The sequence below is a fragment of the Molothrus ater genome, chromosome 1 (genome assembly GCF_012460135.2).
Source record: "Molothrus ater isolate BHLD 08-10-18 breed brown headed cowbird chromosome 1, BPBGC_Mater_1.1, whole genome shotgun sequence".
NCBI lineage: Eukaryota > Metazoa > Chordata > Aves > Passeriformes > Icteridae > Molothrus > Molothrus ater.
Genome location: NC_050478.2, coordinates 69,734,415 through 69,754,992, shown reverse-complemented (window position 1 = coordinate 69,754,992; position 20,578 = coordinate 69,734,415). Strand labels below are relative to the sequence as shown.

At 45.9% G+C, this 20,578-nt stretch overlaps 1 protein-coding gene across 1 annotated transcript in view; it reads left to right on the top strand.

The window, feature by feature from the left end:
• GMDS (GDP-mannose 4,6-dehydratase) overlaps nt 1–14,758 on the top strand; it is a 408,811-nt gene extending 394,053 nt beyond the window's left edge. The window contains exons 10-11 of the mRNA XM_036378822.2: nt 13,106–13,174; nt 13,777–14,758. Of these exons, the coding sequence (XP_036234715.1) occupies nt 13,106–13,174; nt 13,777–13,839 (132 nt within the window). The 3' untranslated portion in view covers nt 13,840–14,758. The remainder of the gene's footprint in view (nt 1–13,105; nt 13,175–13,776) is intronic.
• The last annotated feature ends 5,820 nt before the right edge of the window (nt 14,759–20,578 follow it).

The following is a 20,578-nucleotide window of genomic DNA, read 5'->3' as shown; positions in this document are numbered from 1 at the left end:
TGATCCTGACTGTTATTATTTAAATATAAATGATGCCAAAAGATGCTATGAAATGCGAGAGCTCTCTCAGGTCACTGCCTGTATGGAATAGTAAGTTTGTGGGCCTTTACTGCAGTATATGCAGTTAAAATGTATACTGATTTACTTGTAAAAGATACAGTTGGTCTAATTGTGTGCTTTCCATCTGAAAGTTGTCTCTAGAGAAGAAAAGACAACCCAATAAACTCATAAGTTCTGTTACTCTCAAGTCAATCATAGCAGCCTGGTCTGGAAAAGTTGAGGAAGCAGTGGTAACATTTTAGTATTGCTAGGATGAGTATTTGATTTTTATGTGAAAGACACTATAAAAGAAAATCCAGGAGCAGAAATAAAGTGAAATTGTAGACAAATGAGAAACGTGTGGTTAAATAAGCCACCTGCTGCATCAAGATGCTGTATGATCACTCATCCTTGGAGCAGTTTGCTTCTGGGGGGTTGCTCACTACAAATCAATGGCAAGGGCAAATTGCGCCAGATGCAGTGTAATGTGAATGCTTGGCTTCTTCACCTGTAGTAAGCTATACATCAGAGGTAAATGGTTGGATACAATCTGAGTTCTCTACTCCCTCTCATTCCAAGGTGTTGGTCAAGTCCCTAAACCATCCTGCCTCCTAGCTTCATAAAATGGAGGTGACAGTGCTTTCTTCCCACTGTAATGTCATTCCTGTTGCTTAATTACATAAAATCTGTATCTTCTCTGGTGGTCCTTCATTGTCACTGCTGTGCTGCTGTGAAGCAGTTCTGTATTGTCTAAGTGATAATACATCTTGTTGAAGTCTTGCTCAGGTTACAAGTGAAATGAAGCTGCCAAGATGTTTATCTAGCTTTCTTCATCTGCTATTGAGATTCTTGGTAGATACATGTAAGTTCTGTAATTCGTGGCTTTATGTGTTCATATGTATTGTCATTACACTGGAAGATGTCAAGGAAAGTAAATCAAGCTAGAAGGTTTCACTGGTGACCTGCGCTGAAAAGGAGCTGTAGATGCATTCTAACAGAATATTCCAGGAGGTGATATTTGACTTTGATAAATATTCGGAGAAAGGGCTGCAATTTCTGTGTTTGTGCAGTGCATAATGGGACCCTTACCTGGCATCTCTGCCCTGCCAAAACATGAATGAAAAATAGGATTGCTTGTCTGAGGAACAGCTCTGTCTTTCACATTGAAACTTGGCAATAAATGATTCCTGTGTGAGTGGTCTCAAGAGACACTTTCCTTGTAAAGGAGTCAAGTGATTGATGAGGCATCTCACATTTTAAACATTATACAGGTGAAAACATTGGAGTATTCTGAGCCCATGCCTGCTGCTGTGTATGCCTGAACAGTTTGCTTGCTTTTTAATTGTGAGCAAGAGGAGGTTTGGTAAGTAGGGCAGGACCAGTAGAAAATGCTAACTGTTTTCCTTCTGTAATTAAGTTCTTCATGTTTGACCGCTGCAGGGTGAAGTAATGAAGAAGTTTTTGGTAACAGATCCAAAATTCCTTTCTTCTTTAATTGAAAGTATTTAAGAGAAGAAGGTCATTGAGAGGACAGATTTCAAAAAGTGGTATACACATTTGGTGATGCTTTGGAAAGAAGCAGAGCATGTTAGCCATGCTTTTAAAGTGTATATGGCTAATACACTGCCAAATCTGTGGAATTTTATAGGCAGCTACTGTGAATAGTAATGGCAGTCAATGAATCTGCTTTTTACCCCTACTTACACTGGCACTGTGAGCTTTAGGATATCTTATTTCTTCTTTAAAACTTATTTCAACAGAGTTTCAGGCCTGTCAGCAAATCTCTGCTGTGTTACTGGTAATATGAATTGTCTCTGAGAACCCTGCAATGTTCCACACATAATCCTGAGGGAAGAGAAATCAGGTGTGTGATGGAGTACCACTGGAAAAGAAAAAGGAACAAATCTGTAGTGATACAGAGAGAAAATAAAGTGAAAAACGTTCAAGCGAAAAGAACACCATAGTAAAAATGAGGAGAAGAGAACAAAATCTCAGTGTGAGGGAATTTGTTTTGACAATGAAGGAGAAATAGGAAAGTAAGACCAGGTTTAAGATGATGTTTGTGAGCAGGAGATTGATGCTCAAAAGAGAAATGGGACAAGCTTGAATGGAAGAGAAAGACTGGGAGACACATCAAATCAGGAAAGAAATATGTCTTACAATAAAAAGAGATAAATGGGATTTTACAGGAAAATAACTTCACCAAAACATGGGAAAGATTTAAACAAGAAAGAAAGTGAGAGAAATTAAATACCAAGGGAAGGGAAGGATGGAAGAAAACAAAATACTGATCTTTAAAAAGAAAATAAGATAGTTGTATTCATTTTATTGATTTATTGGAAGATTGTGTGGTGAGTTTAATGTCTGCTCTGAAAGTGAACAATGTCATAGGAAAAACTATGATTTTTTTTCCCAGGCTTTCCTGTGCAGGAAATGTAATAGGAAGTTATTTTTATTAATGAAGATCAGAGAATATGCAACAACAAACTACCAAGAATGGTGTGGAAAATCCGGTTATTTTTCCAGTCAGACCAGAAGAACCCGTGGCCAATGACCAGCAGGAGCCTAAGGGTCAGATCATTAAGCAGCAGGATCAGTGAACTGCACGACAATTGGAATCTGTACATCTTTAAATACACACCAACAAACTTCCATTACAGTCAAAAAGAAGTCTTGAGCACCATGCAGCTGGTATTTGTAGCCATTCATTAATTGCTTTGTGCTGTTTTGTCTGCCTGATCAACACAGGGAGCAGACTTGTTCGATTTCATTTGCAAAGGTGAAACCAATTGATTTTACGGCAATATACTCCTTGCTGAGCAGTACTTTTCCATCAAGACAGTCAGGTTACACCAGCCACCAAAAACTGATGAGGCAGAACAGTGAGAGCTGTGGACAGAGAGACAAGGTCTTTGGCAGAATGTTTTGGAATTTGTTAGGGGGAGCGCACCCCTCGGTTCAGCATAGCTGTGATGCTGACTCTGCTGGAAGGACTTTATCCTTTCCAAAGCTATGACAAGCTGTGGCAATACTCACCCACATCCATGACACACTTGCAAGGGACTGTGAGATGAGGGAATGGGGAGCACAGTGCCTTTATTTGCAGCATTAGCATGTGTTTCATCTGTAAAAGAGATATTCAGCTGTCTACCTTGTCTGGACTTAACCAGTGTTTTATCTTAGCAGGTTTGGTTGAACACACATGCAGAGTAAAAAGATGTTTGTTTATGGACAGGAAATGCATAAGCTTTTTAATGAATAAAATGTGAGTTTGAAGCATTAAATGTAACATGCATTGTTGTGTGCTACTACCTGCAAAGGGTTCTTCTTTGTAGTGTCCTACTTGGACTCAAGCACTAAATCTTTCATCAAAGCAAGTCTGATTATCTTGCACATGGTTTTCCTGAAAGGATGTTATGATTTTCTAGATGCTTGGTGGCTGGTGATAAATTAGGCTTTTATGATGTCATGTGAAAGGCCACTGCTTGGACTTCCTTCTCTATGAAGTGCACAGGAGAATACATTTGGGACATACTCAGCATCAGAAATTATCCTACCTTGTTTTATTTTAACCCTTTTGTGGACTCTTGCTTGTCTTGTAACTGTGTTCAGGCAAGGATATCTTCATTTTTGCAGACAGGAGCCCCACACTATCATGTTCTGAGTCCCCTCCGTGTGGGGACTTGAATTTTTTTTCCCCCTTGGGTAAAAAGATCTCAGTTCTTGAGCTTCCTTTAAGCTTTTCACAGCTTAAACTCTCTCCAGATATTTTGTCATGAAGAGGGTTTTCAAATCAGATGGGGGTTTTTACTGAGAAATTGGAATGCAGTGAGGGGTGGGGGATAAGATGATGCGTCCCATAAATTAGATGGGGTTTATGGCTGTGTAGAGGGAGGCTGCTTCTAAAAAAAACAGCCAGCAGTAAAAGGAAGATTGTGACTTTGTCCAGAGAAATGGCAGCTCCCTTCTTCATCCCCCATACTGTAGGGAAGGACTATTTTACAAGTTCCTTTCAAACAATGAGAAATGACTGAACATCCTCCATGCTAACTCCTACGTACTAGTTGATCCACGGCAGGGAAGAAGACAGGAAGAGAGAAATATCCACCTCCTCTCTGCCTTCTTCCCCCAAGTCTTACCACAAGCTTCAGCAGGACAGAGGTTTGTGTAACACTCTAAGAGTTGAGGAAGGGGGTGACATCTCTCCCACCCAACTTCAGCTGGTGAGGTGAAAAAAGGGCAAAGACAGCAACTGCTGTTAAAGGTGATTTAATTAGAATGTTTCAATTACATGCTTGTTAGGTGAAAAATTCTATTTTGAATAAATTATTTTTATTAGGGCAAATATAACAGCATGCCATTCCAAAAAATATTTTAGTATCATTTTGATGTTAACATAACAAATGCCATGATTTTTTTCAGAAATGTGAATGTCCATGGGGTAGCAAAATCACCACAAACAATGCATCCTGTAAAAGAAAAATAATAATTCTATGAAGAAGTAATATACTGACTTCATAGATCTGCATTTATTAAATTGCTGCTTAATGCTCTAAAAGTAGATAGATAAATATGTGTAACTAGAATACAAGATAGCTGTCCTAATGTTTACTGTTTTGTTACTTATTATTTGTTATTGACTAGAGATGATAACTGAATTTGTTTACATTTCCAGTGTAAGTTGCTATAAATGAAGTATCTTTTAGTGGAAGAAGAGAAGAAATTAAGCAGGATTGCAGCATGGATTGCTGGGGTTAGCAGTTTTCATATTCACCTTGACATGTCAGTCAGCAAAGACAGCTGAAAAAGACATTCATTCCTGCTCAGAAACCCAGCTGAAGTCAAACAACGTCACAAAGTGATTTCCTGATCTTTGCAGAAAATGTGAAGAGAAGGGAGTGACGAGAAAACTAATCAGAGCAGATTAAAAAAATGGTGAGAATTACACATAAAAATTTTTAAGGTATCATGCTGTCATAATAATGTCCTCATTATATGTGGTTTTATTGTTGCATACATAATGCAACAATAAAACCACATATAATGAGGACATTATTTTCTTACTCTCCATCCCCAAAATAATTGTCAGAGTGGAGAACAGGTAAACCAAGAGGAAAACACATTGAATCATGAGCAAAAGCAGGACTTGAAGGTACCAATGAAAAGGTACAGGCTAAAAGTCTTGAGGTTGTTCAGCCTAGAAAAAAGAAGATAGAAATAGAGCAGCCTTCCAGTACCTACTAGAGAGCTGGAGAGTGACTTCATACAGAAGCATGTAGTGAGAGGACAAGGGGGAATTGATTTAAACTAAACTGTAAGAGGGTTCTGATTAGGTATTAGGAAGAAATTCTTTACTGTGTGGGAGATGAGGCACTGCAACAGGTTGCCCAGAGAAGCTGTGGATGCCCTGTCCCTGGAAGTGTTCCAGGCAAAGCTGGATGGGGCTAGCAACCATGTCTAGTGGAAGGTGTCCCTTCCCATGGAGTGGAGTTGGAACTAGATGATCTTTACTGTCCCTTCCAACCCAAACCTTTCACTGATTCTGGGATTGTGTCCAGCCCTCATGCCAGACCTAATTATGGTCAGTATATGGCAAATGGAGTGGGTTTGATTTTCTTCCTCTCCTCCAGAAGTTCCCTGCTTATTTAGAAGGATTCCTGTGAACTAGAAATGATCTTGCTATTCGGAAGCCTCTTTGGCACTTTGCAGGGCCATGAGCTGAGGTTACAATTGCACATACATCCAGGCTGGGGAACAATTTCCAGGTCTTCCCAGGCATTGAGAATTGGGCCTCAGGGCAAACTGGAAGGGAGGGAAGCACCCGCCTCACTGCAGCCAGCTGCAGGAATTTCGCTGTTGCGGCAGCAGGGCTTTCCCTGCTGCAGGGGGAACACTCTCCGCACTGCCTCAGGCATGGCAGCCCGAAAAGCAGCCATGGTGCCACTTGCAGCGGGATGCCCTGGCACAGAGTTGTGCGGTACGGCTCCTGACGAGCGAGCTCAGCTCCGGATCCAATGAGAGTGAAATTCAGCACTGGCTTCGAGGATATCGGGCTGTAATTCGGGAGGAATTTTATCTGGCTCGAGGGACGGCTCTGGCCAAGATGTTTTCTCAGGCTTCGCTTGGCATATGGACAGATCCGAGTAGCGCTCAGCCCTGTGAGGGGCTCTTGTGCCGGCAGCTCCGCCGGCGCTCGCCCCGGGGCCGCGGCCTCCCCTCCTCCCCGCGGCCGTGAGCGGCGGCACCGCCTCCGGCCCCGCGATCCGGGCCCGCCGGAGGCACCTGGGGCGAGCCCCTCCTGCCTCGGCGCTTTATCTGCGCTGGCGGTGGGGCTGCCAGGACCGGCGCTGAGTGAGCCCATTTCCCCAGAGCAGAGCATTGTTCCCGGCCTCCGGCCGCCGCGTGGCCCCGCTGATGGACAATACCACCCGTCCCCGACTTCCTGAGCAGACCAGACAGCTTGCTGTTTTCTTCGAGTCTCTTATCACCCCCTGTCATTGAGAGAGAGGTCTGGCTTCGGCTTCGCTTGGGGCTGATAGGCAGCAGCGAAGTGGAAAAGGCGCAGGGGAGGGAGGGGAAGAGGAGGAGGAGGAGGAGGGAGAGGAGCTCCATTACTGTTATTATCGCCCTAATGTTTATTGCTGTTCCGAGTTCATTTGCCTTAACCCTTTGGAAGCTGGTCAAATTAAAGATTATCAATCTGATAAGATAAAGTCTCTGTTCTAACGCCCCTGGTTCCTGGCAGAAAAGCCAAGGTTGTGCTCAGGTTTTATTGACTGTGTGGTTTGTGTTGATGCCTTATTGCTGCAGTACAGGGGGGTCCCGAGATAAAACCTTACCCTAAAGATGCCCAGCACTCGCAGTCTGCCAAAGTCCTTCGGATGTACAGGGGCTCAGCGCCGCGCAGAATCTGTCCTTTCCTCAAGTCAATCTTTCCCCTTCCCTTCTTCCTCAACATGGTTTTAGTAAAGATTAAACTTTCTGAATAGGGAGGGGATTTGCATAGGAAAACATGCTAGGGGAAAAAAAACCATTGTGCCTCTTATTTTCAATGGCATTTAGTTATATGTGAGTTTCAGCCTATTGGTTGCTTTTGCCTTTTGCCTTTTCCTGTGGTTCTTTGCGAACAATACTGTCTTTCTGCAAAAGACTGCTGACCCAAGAGTGGAAAGCAGTCTGTTCATGCTGCATTAAAACAAATTTAGATCAGGAACCAAATTCACTGGCATTCTTCTATTCCCTTGGTACCCTAACTGCTCCACAACTTTGCTTTTCTAAGAACAGTGGAAAGAAAAAATGAAAACTGAGCGACAACACATTTTGGCTCATCTTAAATTCCTGGAGATGTTTATTGTGCTCCTTGTTAGGCTTGGGCTTCATTCTTCAATATGTTTTATCTTCAGTCTCCTCATATTTACTATGGAGATAGGAGTCTCTTGCTTTATGATTATACAGGGTTTTCATCCCTGTTACTATAGATATTATAACAAATACTACCCTTTGCAAAGAAGCCAAGGCAGTGTTTTCTGTCCTGTGGATCTCCAGAAGAACAGGCAGAGCAGCGCACAGGAGACACAGTGCTCATTACTGTGACTCCTTCTGGGGTTTGGTCCAAGATCAGCTGAGCCATGCATTGAATTTTGCACCAGTAAGGCACAAGTTTACAGGCTCTACAGCTCTGGTTTAGTCAGACATTTCTGCTTTTCTTAACAGAGTGCTCAAAAGAAGTCACAGTAACTGTTTTCCAATGTTGCATCTGGGTTAAAGCACGATGTCCCTGGGCCTGGTGGCAAGTGTGGTGGAACACTAGGGAATGGGGGATAAGGTTGATGGTGAAAGAACTGCCTAGTGAGCAATGCATGCAGTCTCCTGATGTGTTTGCAACACTTCAGCAAGGCTGTTCTCCAAGCAATAAGCTGCAGCAGATGCACGTATGTACTGTGGGACTGGTGTTACTACTGAGATTTGCTACTTAAACCCTCTTTAAAAAACACTAAATGTTTAGCATCTGTAAATGTAAAATGTTTCAGGAAGTACACAAAGGGGAGATTATTTCATAAGATAAACCTTAGTATATATATACATGTGATATAAATTTTTAATGGGGCCTGTTGTGATAGGACAAAGGGTAATAGGGTAATAGTTTTAAACTTAAAGAGGGTAGATTTAGACAAAATATAAGGCAGAAACTTTTTATGATGAGAGTGGTGAAACACTGAAGCATCTGAAGCAGATTGCCCAAAGAGGTGGAAGATGCCCCATCCCTGGAAACCCTTGAGGTTAGGTTGGATGGAGCTCTGAGTAACTGACCTAGTCAAAGATGTCCCTGCTCAGTGCAGAAAGGCTAGACCAGATGAACTTAAAAGTGCCTTCCACCCCAAACCATTCTAGGATTCTATGATAATGATGAAAACACAAAATTGCAGTCTAATCAAGTGTCTATGTGTTTCATTGGTTTTTTGTTGTTTGTTTGATTTTTTAATGGGATAAGTTAAAGCTAAAAGGTAATGGTTTTAAGAAAAAAATAAGGAAAATAAAACACTGGTGGAGTTTGCAGGAAGCTTTGGCCCCTCTGTTCTTGAAACCCTTTTTGAAAAAAACATCTTGAGCAAAAAAGTGCAAGGCTAAACACTCAAGTCAGAGCCTCCACCAAGCTGGGTCAGTGCTCTTTGCTTATGGGAGCCCTGATGTAACAAATCATCTTCCAAGCAGTGGTGCTGATTGTGAATGTAATCCTGGCTGCTTTTCAGATGCAGTTATACTGTTATGTGCTTATATCAAGTTTGTTTGTATTTAGAGGTAAAGCCTTGTCTGTGCTTTAGCAAGCAGAGCTGGACACAATTCCATCAAAGGTGTTTTACTGAGGACTTGATCTCAGTTTTATTCTAGTGTAAGAGAAAGCAAAAGCTGGCACTGGGTGCTGGCTTCAGTGAAGGCACATTTGAAAGGGAATCAACTGAGCTGTAGTAATAAAGGAAGCCTTGGCCTTCTTTAAGGCCACACTATCTCCTTTTTCTTACGTTGTCTTGAGGCTTTAAATTTTCAGTTAAAGGTAATTGAATGAGACAGTGATACAATGCACAGTGAAACCAGATCAATCACTGCTCAAGACAAAATAGGAGTTGCAATGACAGTCAGAACAAGAGCTTGGGAAATGTGATATTTACATTAAAATATTTCACATTTTTGTCTCATGGCTTAAAAGCCAAATTTAAAAATGCCTTACCACATTGCATAACAAATGTCTTGGTGCTTATCTGTATGCATTTGTGTGTGTGCATTTGTACAACAAAATTGAATAATCACAAAAGCAAATTTAGTAATAATGGGGTATTTTCTACACAGTTAGACAGCCTCAATTGCAGAAAATGTAAAACAGAAAAACTCACATCATATGAACTCATTCTGTTCTCTGAGAGGCAGTCATATGACAGTGAGCTGCATATAAAGCCATAGGAGAATTTACTTGCTCATATTAAGTGGCAACAGGGAATTTGACTGCGGTCTTTCTTTCTTCCTCCCCTTTAAATATTTACCTGGACATTGTTTCTGAGTCTTAGCGTGCCATTAAAACTTGTCATTACTAGGCACTTATGTTAACTGCTTGCGTGGAAAATAAGGACTTGTTCCTTACAAAATGGATAAGGAAAAGCAAAAGCTTGATTTTATGTTCATGATCTGAGTGCTGTAAAAACAACAGAAAGCCTTAGTCAGTGTTTTCAAGGTTATAGACTCTAAGCTCAGTATCTAAACTCTCAGAATTTTCAGGGAGTCAAAGGGCTTTGTTTTCCTGTCAGTATGTAAAGCACAATGGCACAGAAAAAGTAATCCTGCAGGAATACAAAACATGAAGTGGTGTTCAAGTGGTGTCATTTCATCAGGTGCTTTTCCATCAGGAGTAGGGATATGGGGCAGTTTATACTCAGCAGCAGATGCTTTTTAAGAACCACCCCCCCTATTTCCCCAGACCACCTCCCCACTGCCCAAAAAATAAAAATTCAGGTTTTCCCCAATGGAATCTGATCTCTTCTTTCTTCGCTTTCTGATCTGGTTGTAGTTCCAGAAAGTGATGCCCTGCTATTAAAAACTTAATACATTTTAATGATGAATATACCAGAGGGGGTTTTTTGGATGGTGGGGTTGTTTGTGGATTTTTTTTTCCTTTTGGAAGCCTGACAGATGCATCTCTGGTTTCAGTGAAAGACTTAAACAATATAAACAAGCAGTCATTTTGTTCCAAGAGAAGCTTTTTTTTTTTTTAATATTCTTATTTTATTGTAATTACCTTATTGTTTTCATATTATGAGCTACTTGTAGAAAAATACAGGAAACGTGACTGCAATACAATCCTTTAATCAGGAATAGCTTTGTTCCAGTCATCATTTCCATTCAGTGTTGAAGCTTTGGCTAATAAGAATACAATCAAACCTTGAGTTTAGGTGTAATATGGTGTTAATATTATGGTTTCATTTGGCCTCTGTACCTAGTAACTTCTGTAAGTGAACCTTTTTAAAAGTGCCTAGGAGATATTTTCTCTGTAATGCTGTTTTCAAATAAATTAACAAAGTTGTGTTCCTGAAAAGGACACAAACTTCTTCAGGAGACCACTTAAAATCTTTTAACCCAAGTCAGCTGGAAAATTTGTATTATCATATATATTAAATATTCCATTATTTCCCCCTTTTTCATTTTTTCCCACAGATTATGCCTTAATACCTTTACTGCATTATTGTTAAAGCTTGTGAATTTTTTAAAGGAAAAACATGAGGGTTTTTATACCTAGATGGCTTCAACATACTAGTTGTTTGTGTGACCTCTGTGTATCATCCAGCACTACAGATACTTCCCTTTTACTGATTTGCAGCCTACCCCCAATCATATTTTGGCCTACTCAGCAGATGAGTGTTTCTGTTTTTAAATAAAGGGCTGGAATTAGGTAAAGTATTTTTTTAGATTATCTGTTTTAAGAAAAAGCATTTGTCCAAGACAGTTAAAAGACTGCTCCCAAGCTGTTCAAAAGCAGAATGCAGCTACATACAGCAAGCCATGGCAATTCATGTTGTGCTTCCTAGTAATTTTTTCTTTAAAATGGGAAGCCAATATCTTAGATAAGGATTAGTTTCAAAGTATGTTTTTGATACAAAGATTGTGGATGTAAAAGTTTTACTTACACAGCATTTATAAAAATGAAAATCTAAGTTTTCCGATATAGCTTTTATGACATAAAGCTAGGTGATATTAAAACACTTCACTTCTAGCTAATGGCTTGAATTAGGGCTGAATAAAAGGCAATTGTTTTTATACTGAAATTATTGTTTTATGAAGGATTTCCTTGTTTCCAGACACATATATATATACACGCGTATGTAAATTAAACTGAACTCCAGATAAAAGACATACATCCATGAGCACATTAGAGTCTGATCCAAATTTTATCAAAGTTAATGGGAGTCTTTCCCATTTCAAACCAGATTTTGCAATCCATATTCACATGACCCTCCAGGGGATCCCTCAAGTTGATGCAGTTTTGCATGACTTGGCCTCAAATGTCTGCTGCAGTTTCAAAAAGCCCATTATAGGGCTGCAGTAGGAAATCATTTAGTCTAATTTAAGGAAATCATGGCATTTTTTAAATTTTCATATCATTTCGTTCTGATCCATCTGTTTACTCTCTTCTGAAGGCAGGATGAAATGCTTTTTAGCCTAAAGACTGAACTAGTAAAACTGCTGCCTGGAATAAGTCTCAGCAGACGTGTTTGTTCCACATCCCCTGCTTCGGTGCCATATTTCCTTTGGTGGATTTCCTCTGCTCCTGGAAGCAAGCTGTCTAGCTTTCTTGTGCACAATTATGAAGAAGAATTTCCTACATTTTACTGCACAGGATGAGGTGATTTTGGAAGTTAACATGACCTGAACCACATAAGATAACAGAGAGCATCTGAAAAATGTAGCATGCAGTATTACAAGTTAAAAAAAAAAATCTACATTCACAAAATGCTCCTTAGCTCCACTGCTGGTCAGAGGGTGGAAGAGGGAGAGAAAAAGCAGTTCTTGCATTTTTCTGGAAAGCCTGCTGTTTTACCACCATAAAGTCAAATGAAAAAGGAGAATTCAGCGTTAGCTTTGTTGTTCTGTAACCAAGCTGGGTTTGTTTGGGTTTCTTTAAACCTAGACAGATATAAGTTTATTATTTATTGCTACAAAGATATACAGCTTGTGAGAAGAGATTATATATTTTATTCAATCAACATATGCATTTGGAAAAAGCTAACTGTTTAAACACTGTCTTCCAATTTTAAAGAAAGATACAGTCAGTTTTTGTATTCAATTAGAAATGTAGTTAAAGGAGATTTTGTCTTTGTTTAATTTTATTACATTATGTTTGATGACTGGTTGTGAGATTGTTTTTGTGTGGTAGCTCTTTCAAGGATACTTGAACAGTAAGGTGAACTGACCAAAGGCTTGGTTTCTGTAATGATTTCAAGGCATTTTCTTTTCATTTATGAGATATTTAGACTTTTATTTGCATGTGGATACTCAAAATACTCTAGGAAAAAAATATGTACACATTCAAAAGCTGGATGTTTACTGGTGTTGCATGTGGTTACCCACACCCATAACAATCTTTCAGCATCATTTGTCTGTGATCATGTTTTTATTTGAAAGAGACTAGGTGCCTTTTTTGCTCTGTGATTTATATTATTTAAACAAACAGAGGAAAAGAATTTGATTCAGCTCATTCTCTAGCATGACTAAGATGTACAATAATGTCTTAAAAAATGTTCACTGTTGAATGGCTGTAAGGCTGGAGTTCAAGCCCTCTGTGTACACACAGAGAATAACTCTTTCCATCTGAAATAGCCTGGCAAAAGGATGCTGCCTCCTGCTGATTTTATAGGCATATGAGCTTCCACTAAAATTGCATCTTCAAGAGAAATAATTTGTCCTTGAGAGAGTCTAATAGTGAGAGTCCACACTTAGTTCACAGGGAAGCAGGAGCAATGCAGAGACCATCGGGATGGGGAAGGTAGCAGTCCTTGCAGTGCCTCTCTCTTCTTTTCCACAGGATTTTCTGCAAGGAGACTGCACCAAAGCCAGGCAAAAGCTGAACTGGAAGCCGAGAGTCACGTTTGATGTGAGTGGTCATTCTGTTGTACCTGCTGGGTGTTCACGTCCTCTAAAAACAATTCCCAGGGAGGGGAAAGGAGGGGGGACACCTCTGTGTGGAGTGACCTGGGCACCCTGAGAAACCCCATTTTGGGTGCCTCTGCATGGATCCTTGCTTTGCAGAAAGCAGACACTGTGGCAGCAGTGGGCATCCCAGAGCACAGCAGAGCACTGACACACCAGGGCCTGGGCCAGGGCTGCTCTGGCAGGGCCCAACAAAGCCCCAAAGTCCTCTTTTGGTTCTGGGGTGGGAAGGGCCCGACAAAGCCCCAAAGTCCTCTTTTGGTTCTGGGGTGGGAAGGGCCCGACAAAGCCCCAAAGTCCTCTTTTGGTTCTGGGGTGGGAAGGGCCCGACAAAGCCCCAAAGTCCTCTCCTGGTTCTGCTCTGGAAGGGCCCAACAAAGCCCGAAAATCATCTCTTGGTTCTGCAGTGGGAAGGGCCCAACAAAGCCCTGTCCTGTCCTGGTTCTACTGTGGGGGCAGGGGGGACTAGTCATGCTCTGGGGCATTCCTGACATGCTGCCATTTGTGCCTGCACTGGGGCCTCATCTGTCTCTCTCCTTCCTGCAGGAGCTGGTGAGGGAGATGGTGGACGCTGACGTGGAGCTCATGAGGAACAACCCTAATGCCTGAGCCCTGGCAGGGCCCAGCAGGCATCACAGCAGCCATGCGACAGATGGCCAGCACAGCCATGAGCCACCAGGGTGGGCAGCTGGCCCTCCCTGTGATGGTTTTATTGTTGGCCTGCCTGTGTCTAAAAGACCAGTTTTATTCCTGCCTCCACCCTCTACATCCTCCCAGTGCCTCTTGCCCCATACATCATCCCAGGGCCAGCTCTGCCTGGGCTAAATTTGTCCTCTGCCACTAAATGGGGAAGGATCATACTGTACCTGAAAAATTGATCAGCCAAACCCACTGATTTCATTTTTAGTTGAGACTCGTCTTTCTATTCTCTAGAACCTCCAGCACATTTTTAGTACTTAATCCCATTTGAGAAAAAAAAAACATTCCCTGCCCCCCACTCCTCCCTTCTCCACATCAGCAGACCTTTGGTGCAAATATGGGCTCACCATGCCTCCAGACCTTGTTCCACAGCTTGCCCTTTCTGCCTTTCCTGAACACTCTTTGTTTTTCTTTCCTGCAGCCTTACCTCCACCCCAGCAGCCCATTCCCAGCACCTGAACTCTGTAAAAGTTTGGATAACTTGATATAACTTGCAGTGAAATCGCCTTTTGACCATGCTGAATTAATTCCTAATTGCTGGAATCGCTTTCAAACCAGTCAAGCTGGGGCTTGTATATGTTTTTCAGATCTTCATTTCAGAGTGTGCATGAGTCACAGAAAGCCTTTTTGTCCATCACCTTCTCAATCTGGGGAGATTAGGGTGTTTTGATTTTTGACCCCCTCCCCCAAGAATCAAACCATTCCCCTTCCACCCTCTTCCTGCTTACTATAATTAAACCTCAGACAGGAGCGTGAACCATTTCAAAAGATGACTTAAGAAATAAAAACAAAATAAATAAAAAAAGCTTTAAAAAAATAGAAACTTCAAGGTGAGTAAATATTTTTTTGCTTTTTGTGCCAAGGTACCTGGGTTATCCAGAGGTCGTCAAGCCCATACATTTCCCGTTGGTTTAGGATCTTCCACCCACCAATTACTCCCATCATTTTAACTTTATGCCTGGAAGTGAGCAAAGAGCAAGATTCACAGGAGGGAGGCACACAGGAGATACACATACTTGAAGTGCATCTCCTGCTTTTTGACTTCGTGTAGAGGGGACCCCCGTGTTAAAAGGAGGCCAATCGCGGGATAGGATGGGGGGGTAGCTATGCCCGGGAGCGGTTCTGTGGTGGAAGGGATGCAGGTGACAGGAAGGAGCTGCAGAGCAGCCTGGGGGAGCCAGGAGGGTGCTCCGTGCGCCGGTCTCCAAGGGCGGCATTTGCTGGAGGTGCTGCGGGAAATGCGCGGCGCGGAGTGGAGCGCGCCCGGGCAACCGGAGCAGCCGCTTCCTTTGGGGCTGTTCCTTCCAAAGCGCGAATAGGGAAAGGGAAACGTGGGAGCCCGGCCCCTGCCTGAGACCCTGTCTACAGGTGCGCAGAGTAGGAGCCCTAAGGCGGAGAGGAGAGGGGGCTGCGGAGACAGAAGGATGTCCCTGTTGCTCTCCCTCCGAGCATCTCCCCACGCGTGTGAGGCTCTCCAGCCCGCACGCAGTTTCCGCGGCACCCTCGGGGCTCTTCGAGCACAGACCAACGCCGAGCAGGTCACGGACACTCAGTCCGGAGGCCTGGACCTCCCTACGGCATCACGCACGCATTGCCACTCACCTCTCGTGGGTCTATTTATAAAAACGCTCCTTGGGTGTTTTTCTCCTCAAAGGGGTGCGATTCCACGGCTTCCCCCCTTCCCCCCCCCCTTTTTTTTTTAAGAGTAAAACATCACAAATCCCCCTTCCCGTGGGTGCATGTCCTTGCATTAGCTGCGCTCTTCCGCAGCGTTCACCCCGCGTGGATCTGCTACACAGCCCCTGCGAGACGCGCTCGCCCCTGTGCCTTGGGCACCCACTGCGGCTGCCTCCCGCACCCCGCCACGGCCGAGCGCGTCTCCCGTGCCCAGCGCTGTCCCCCCCCGCCCCGGGGCCGCGGCGGGTGGCGGAGGGAAGGGAAGGGAAGGGAAGGGGAGGGGGCGAGCTCCCTCTGCCCGGCCGCACCGAGGGCTGCGCCCTCCTCAGCGCCTCGGCCAGGCGGTCACGCGCTGCGGCTGGCGGGTCTTTGGTGGGAACGGAGTAATATTTTTTAAAAGTATTCCAGCGCTTTTATGGGAAGGCATTTTTTATGGCAGCAAACTACTTTTTCGCTTACAGTGATTCACTAGCAGGCTTGCTGGTACATCTGAATATTAGTTTACACGTCTCTGCCGACGACTGGGAGCTTCGACTTCAGGGTCTTTTCTTTGGCATCTCTCACCGTAGCACACTCCAGAGAAGCATTTTCGTTCTCTGGTTTCTCTGTCTATATTGGAGAACAAATTGGGAAAAAGATGGGAAAGCGAAAACTGATTCTAGACCAAGCAGTCCCTCGCAGTGGCCTGGTGCTGGGTGTCTTTCTGCTGCCTTTGTAGGGACAAAAAAAAAAGGTACTGGTCACGACAGGCCAAAATGCACACTGCCCTGCTGCTTTTTACCATTTGGCAAAGGTCAGAACTGCTTTTCGGTTCCCCTAACACTACCTTTCTGCCTGATTCTTAATTGCTCCTAAAGTACCGCTCTTTGACCGCGGGACCACGTCTTGAAAACGAAATAAACAATAAATTGTAAGCAAAACAAAACAAACCACTAACAAGCTTCGACTTAAAGAGATTATATGGTATATGTAGCTGATACACCAGCTACAGACTTGTGTTCTCTACATCAGTTTCGTGTGCACGTCAAGCGTTTTTTGCGTGCAGGTTCGAAAGATACGTACCCCCTCTGCCCGTCTCTGGTCTCATATGGAGACATTACAACTTCGTTAATGGAAAAGAGCAGCTCCAGTAGTAAATAACCGAGCAGGCCCCCAGTCCCTTGCATCTTTCGCAAGCTTCCAACCATCCGCAGCAGCAGCACCGAATAAAGAGAAAAACACGATGGCTTTAACCTTTCCCGGAACCGCCGTGGCACCGGCCGGGAAAGGCCGGTTGGTGGCCAGGGACAGACTATTGACACTCTGCACCGCCCGGAGCCGGGAATACGGGCCCGGGACTCTTCCGGGGGTCCCCGCCCGGACAGCCTGTTTCACTACGTCGTGGGAAGCGGAGAGTTCACCCCGCGCCGCTGCTACGGGGAGAAGCAGGATAGCAATGGCAGCGCTGGGTGGTGGGGGCTGCCCGGGAGTGCGCCCCGTCAGGAACAGGGGACTCGGAGGGGCAGGGAGAGGAGAGAGAGCCCAGCTGCTGCCCAGCGAGCTGCACAGGGCTGGGGCCCGGAGGGGAAGGCCGGCCTGGCCCTGCCTGCGGCTCCCTGCCCGGCAGCGCCAGGAATTACGAGCAGCGACGGCCGGGCTCGCTCCCCCGCGCCCGCCGCCTGTCAGCGCCGCCGCCGCCGTACCGCGTCTCTCAGCCATAACTCAGCCCTCGCCTCCGCCATACGGGCCGCTGCCCTTCCCCAGAACCTGTCTTGACAATGGTAAAAGTACCACGAGAGCCTTTTTTAAACTTTTTTTCCCCTTCTCTTGAGGCCTTTCAGGGGGCCCGGCCACTCGTGTGCTTGCAGGCAGCAAGGAGCGCGGCGGGGGCTGAGGTGGGGTGGCCCCACGAGAGCACAAGCCCTTGCCACTCCTGCCAGCGGCCGGGCCGGGGGTCGGCGCTGCCCCAGGGCCCGCCGGCGACACAGCCGGCCCGCCCGCCGCCCTCCGCCCGGCCCCGCTGCGGAAGGCCGGCGAGACAAAGTGACGGGGCTTTCCTCGGGGTCGCAGGGCAAAACCGCCAGCGCCATCTAAAAATACACCTCGAAGCTTGGAGCACAAGCCCGAAGGGTAAAAGCACACGAGGGCTGAAGGCAGCCCCGCTCCTCGGGCTCGAACACGGCTTAAGGGGATGGTGGCAAGAGGCTCTGCGGCCGGCTCTGGTGGCTCTCGGAGACGCATCAAGTGCTGCAAGGGTATTTAGAAAAACAAAATTTAGGTGTAAATTGGGAGAATGGAAGAATCTGCCGCCGCCACCACCTCCCCCCGACGCCTTGCACATAAAGCAGCCACGTTCCCCCCCGGGCGGACATGAGGGTCACATCCTCTTCCCGCTACTCGCCCGGCCGGGAAGGCGTGCTCGGGGCTGCCCCGGAGCAGCGCAGGGAGAGGGGCACCGGGCGGGGGTCGCCGCCCCTCCCGCCTGTGGGTGGCAGGTTTGCAGGGGTGGGCGGCAAGGGGAGGCCCCCGTCGGCTCGCAGAGCCGCGCTCCTGCCTCCCCTTGTGACCCCCCTTCACCTCTGATGGTTCGCTGGCTGAGCATTGTCTCCAGACACAACAAAACCAGGACGGAGCCCTGGAGCAGGCAGGGCTCCAACGTTTTGACGGGTGGAAGAAAAACATCAACAGATACTTTGCAATTATTTGGTGATGGGGGCTAAAGGAGAGGCGGGCGGGGAAGAGGTCGCTTCGCAGCAGCAGACGCTAATTGCAAACCTTTGCTTTGCTAATGAGTTCGCACCGGTGCATTCCGCGCTCCATCACCGCACGCCCCCCCCCCCGCCCCCCGGCGGAGCGCTTGGGGGGGTGGGAAATGGCGTCGGGAGAAAGTCGTAATTTTTCTGCAATTCGTTATTCGGTTTTAAATCCACCCCATCCTTGAGAGGCGAAGCTAGAAGCGCTGGCCGCCAGCACTTTCATAAATCCTGGCTTGGGGAAAACGGCGAGCAGCTCCTCGCTGGCAGGGGCGAGGTGTGTGAGCGCCCAGCCCCGTCCCACGCCGCGGGGAGCCGGGCATGCCCGGCCCGGGGCTGGCAGGGCGACGTGTCCTCCGCCAGCTTACAGCTTTAGCCTCCACACAATCGGACCGGGGGAAATGCACATACAGGACGCAGGCAGAAAATAGAGTTTCTCTCGAAACTCGCATCAAAACGGCACTGGGAATGTATTTATACTGCGCAATCTTGCAAGCACCGACATTGTTTAAACAATTCTCTTCTGCTACGGACGATATTATCAGTACTTTTACATTATCGTTCAATGGAAAACATTCTTCTTTTTCCTTATTTTAAATATTTAATTTTTTAAAAGGGGAAAAAAAGAGGAATAAAAAGGAAGAAATTAAACTCGTCAGCTTAAATGTTCTGGCAAGTAAATAAATTCCAGGAACGTTTTGGGAAAAACGTTTATGGCTTTTTTTTTTTTCCTGATCCAAGCACTTGCCTTCCGAGGGATGATGGTTGTAGTGATATGACCTGTTTATTCATCGATTCATATAATATATAAATATCCTGAACTCGTGAGTGTAATAATTTGCGTTTTTTCTACTGGAGGAAATTCAGCTATTTTAAGAGTTAATGGTTCTAAATGTGTTGGTTTTCCTGGATTCTCCCCAGAGGTGATGGGGGCTGGAAAGGAGGGGGGATTCCAGTTTGGGGTTTTCACTGTTGTTGTTTTAATTCTGCTGAACGCAATCTAAAGCATCTGACCTGAACGTGGGGTGATACACGGCACAACCAAGCCCCCTGACACCTAAAGGTCAGGTGAAAGTCTCCAGCAGGTAAGTTGTGGGCCGGCTGCCTGCCCATCTCACTTTGCTCTCTGGCTCACAAATTGTTCCCTTCTGCCCACCCAAGTCGTTTCAAGCTGTGTTTGTTTAGGGGGCAAAAAGAATATTGCCGAACGCCCAATTCTCTTTCAGACGGAGAACTTGAGAGCCCTCACTGGTAGCTCGGGCTGCCTTCCCGTCACTCTCCGTCCCGGCGCTTTTTAACAGCCATTATTTTGTGTCACACGCATGCTAAGCAAGGCACAAGGGCCTAGAAGGTCTCAGAGGTGTGTGCAACAGATGCAGGGGGTGAGGAAGAAATTCCCCCGACCTCCCAAAGACTCTGCCTGCTTAAAGGAGGAAGGGAGACTGCCGGCTGCTTCCCAGGCCCATGCAGCACAGAACGGTGGCGTAGCAGGCCAGGACAAAAAACTGTCCCTCGGATCGCAGGGGCTTCCCCGCGGTGCTGTGCTGCCGTCTCTTCCCTGAACACGACGACCCTCCGACGGGCCTGTTCCTCCGAGCCCGGCACCGCCCGGCCGTCGGGGCTCCGGCGAACTACCCTCCTCGCAGCCCCTTGCCAAATTGCTGGGCGCCATCAGCCTCAGCACCGAACTACACTCAAGGGATTAGTTCCAAATGGCACGGAGGGGTCCCGCTCCGGCCGGACCAGCCAGAGTTACCCTCGGGAGTTCTGGGGCTTACTTCTCCGGCCGTCCGAGCAGGGCTTTTAGGACGCCTCGTTAGGAAATGAGGGATCCTCCCAGTGTGGTCCCCCAGATCGTTTGCTAACGCTACCTGCACGGACAGCCCCGGCCTAGGACAAGGCCTGCCCGCTGCCCCAGGTGCGTGTGTATCATTTTAAGGGGGAATGGGGGGCGCAGCAGTGCTGCGAGGGCTCCTCGGTGCCTCCACCAGGGTACGGGGCTGCCGCCCGGCCCCGCAACTACCGGGTAAGGAGCCGGCCCTCTCCCCCTCCACCCCCCTCCATGCGGCTATTGTTTCGTTCAATTAGGCTCCGCTTGATAAAAAACAATCGCTCGTTAACCCTCGCCCTCCTCCCTCCCGGCTGGTGTGTTGTGAATGGCGACATCGTCTCCCTTGACCCCCGTCTCCTTTTCTGTCTTTCTGTCCCCTGAAAAATGATTCCGCGAGCTCTGATTGAAT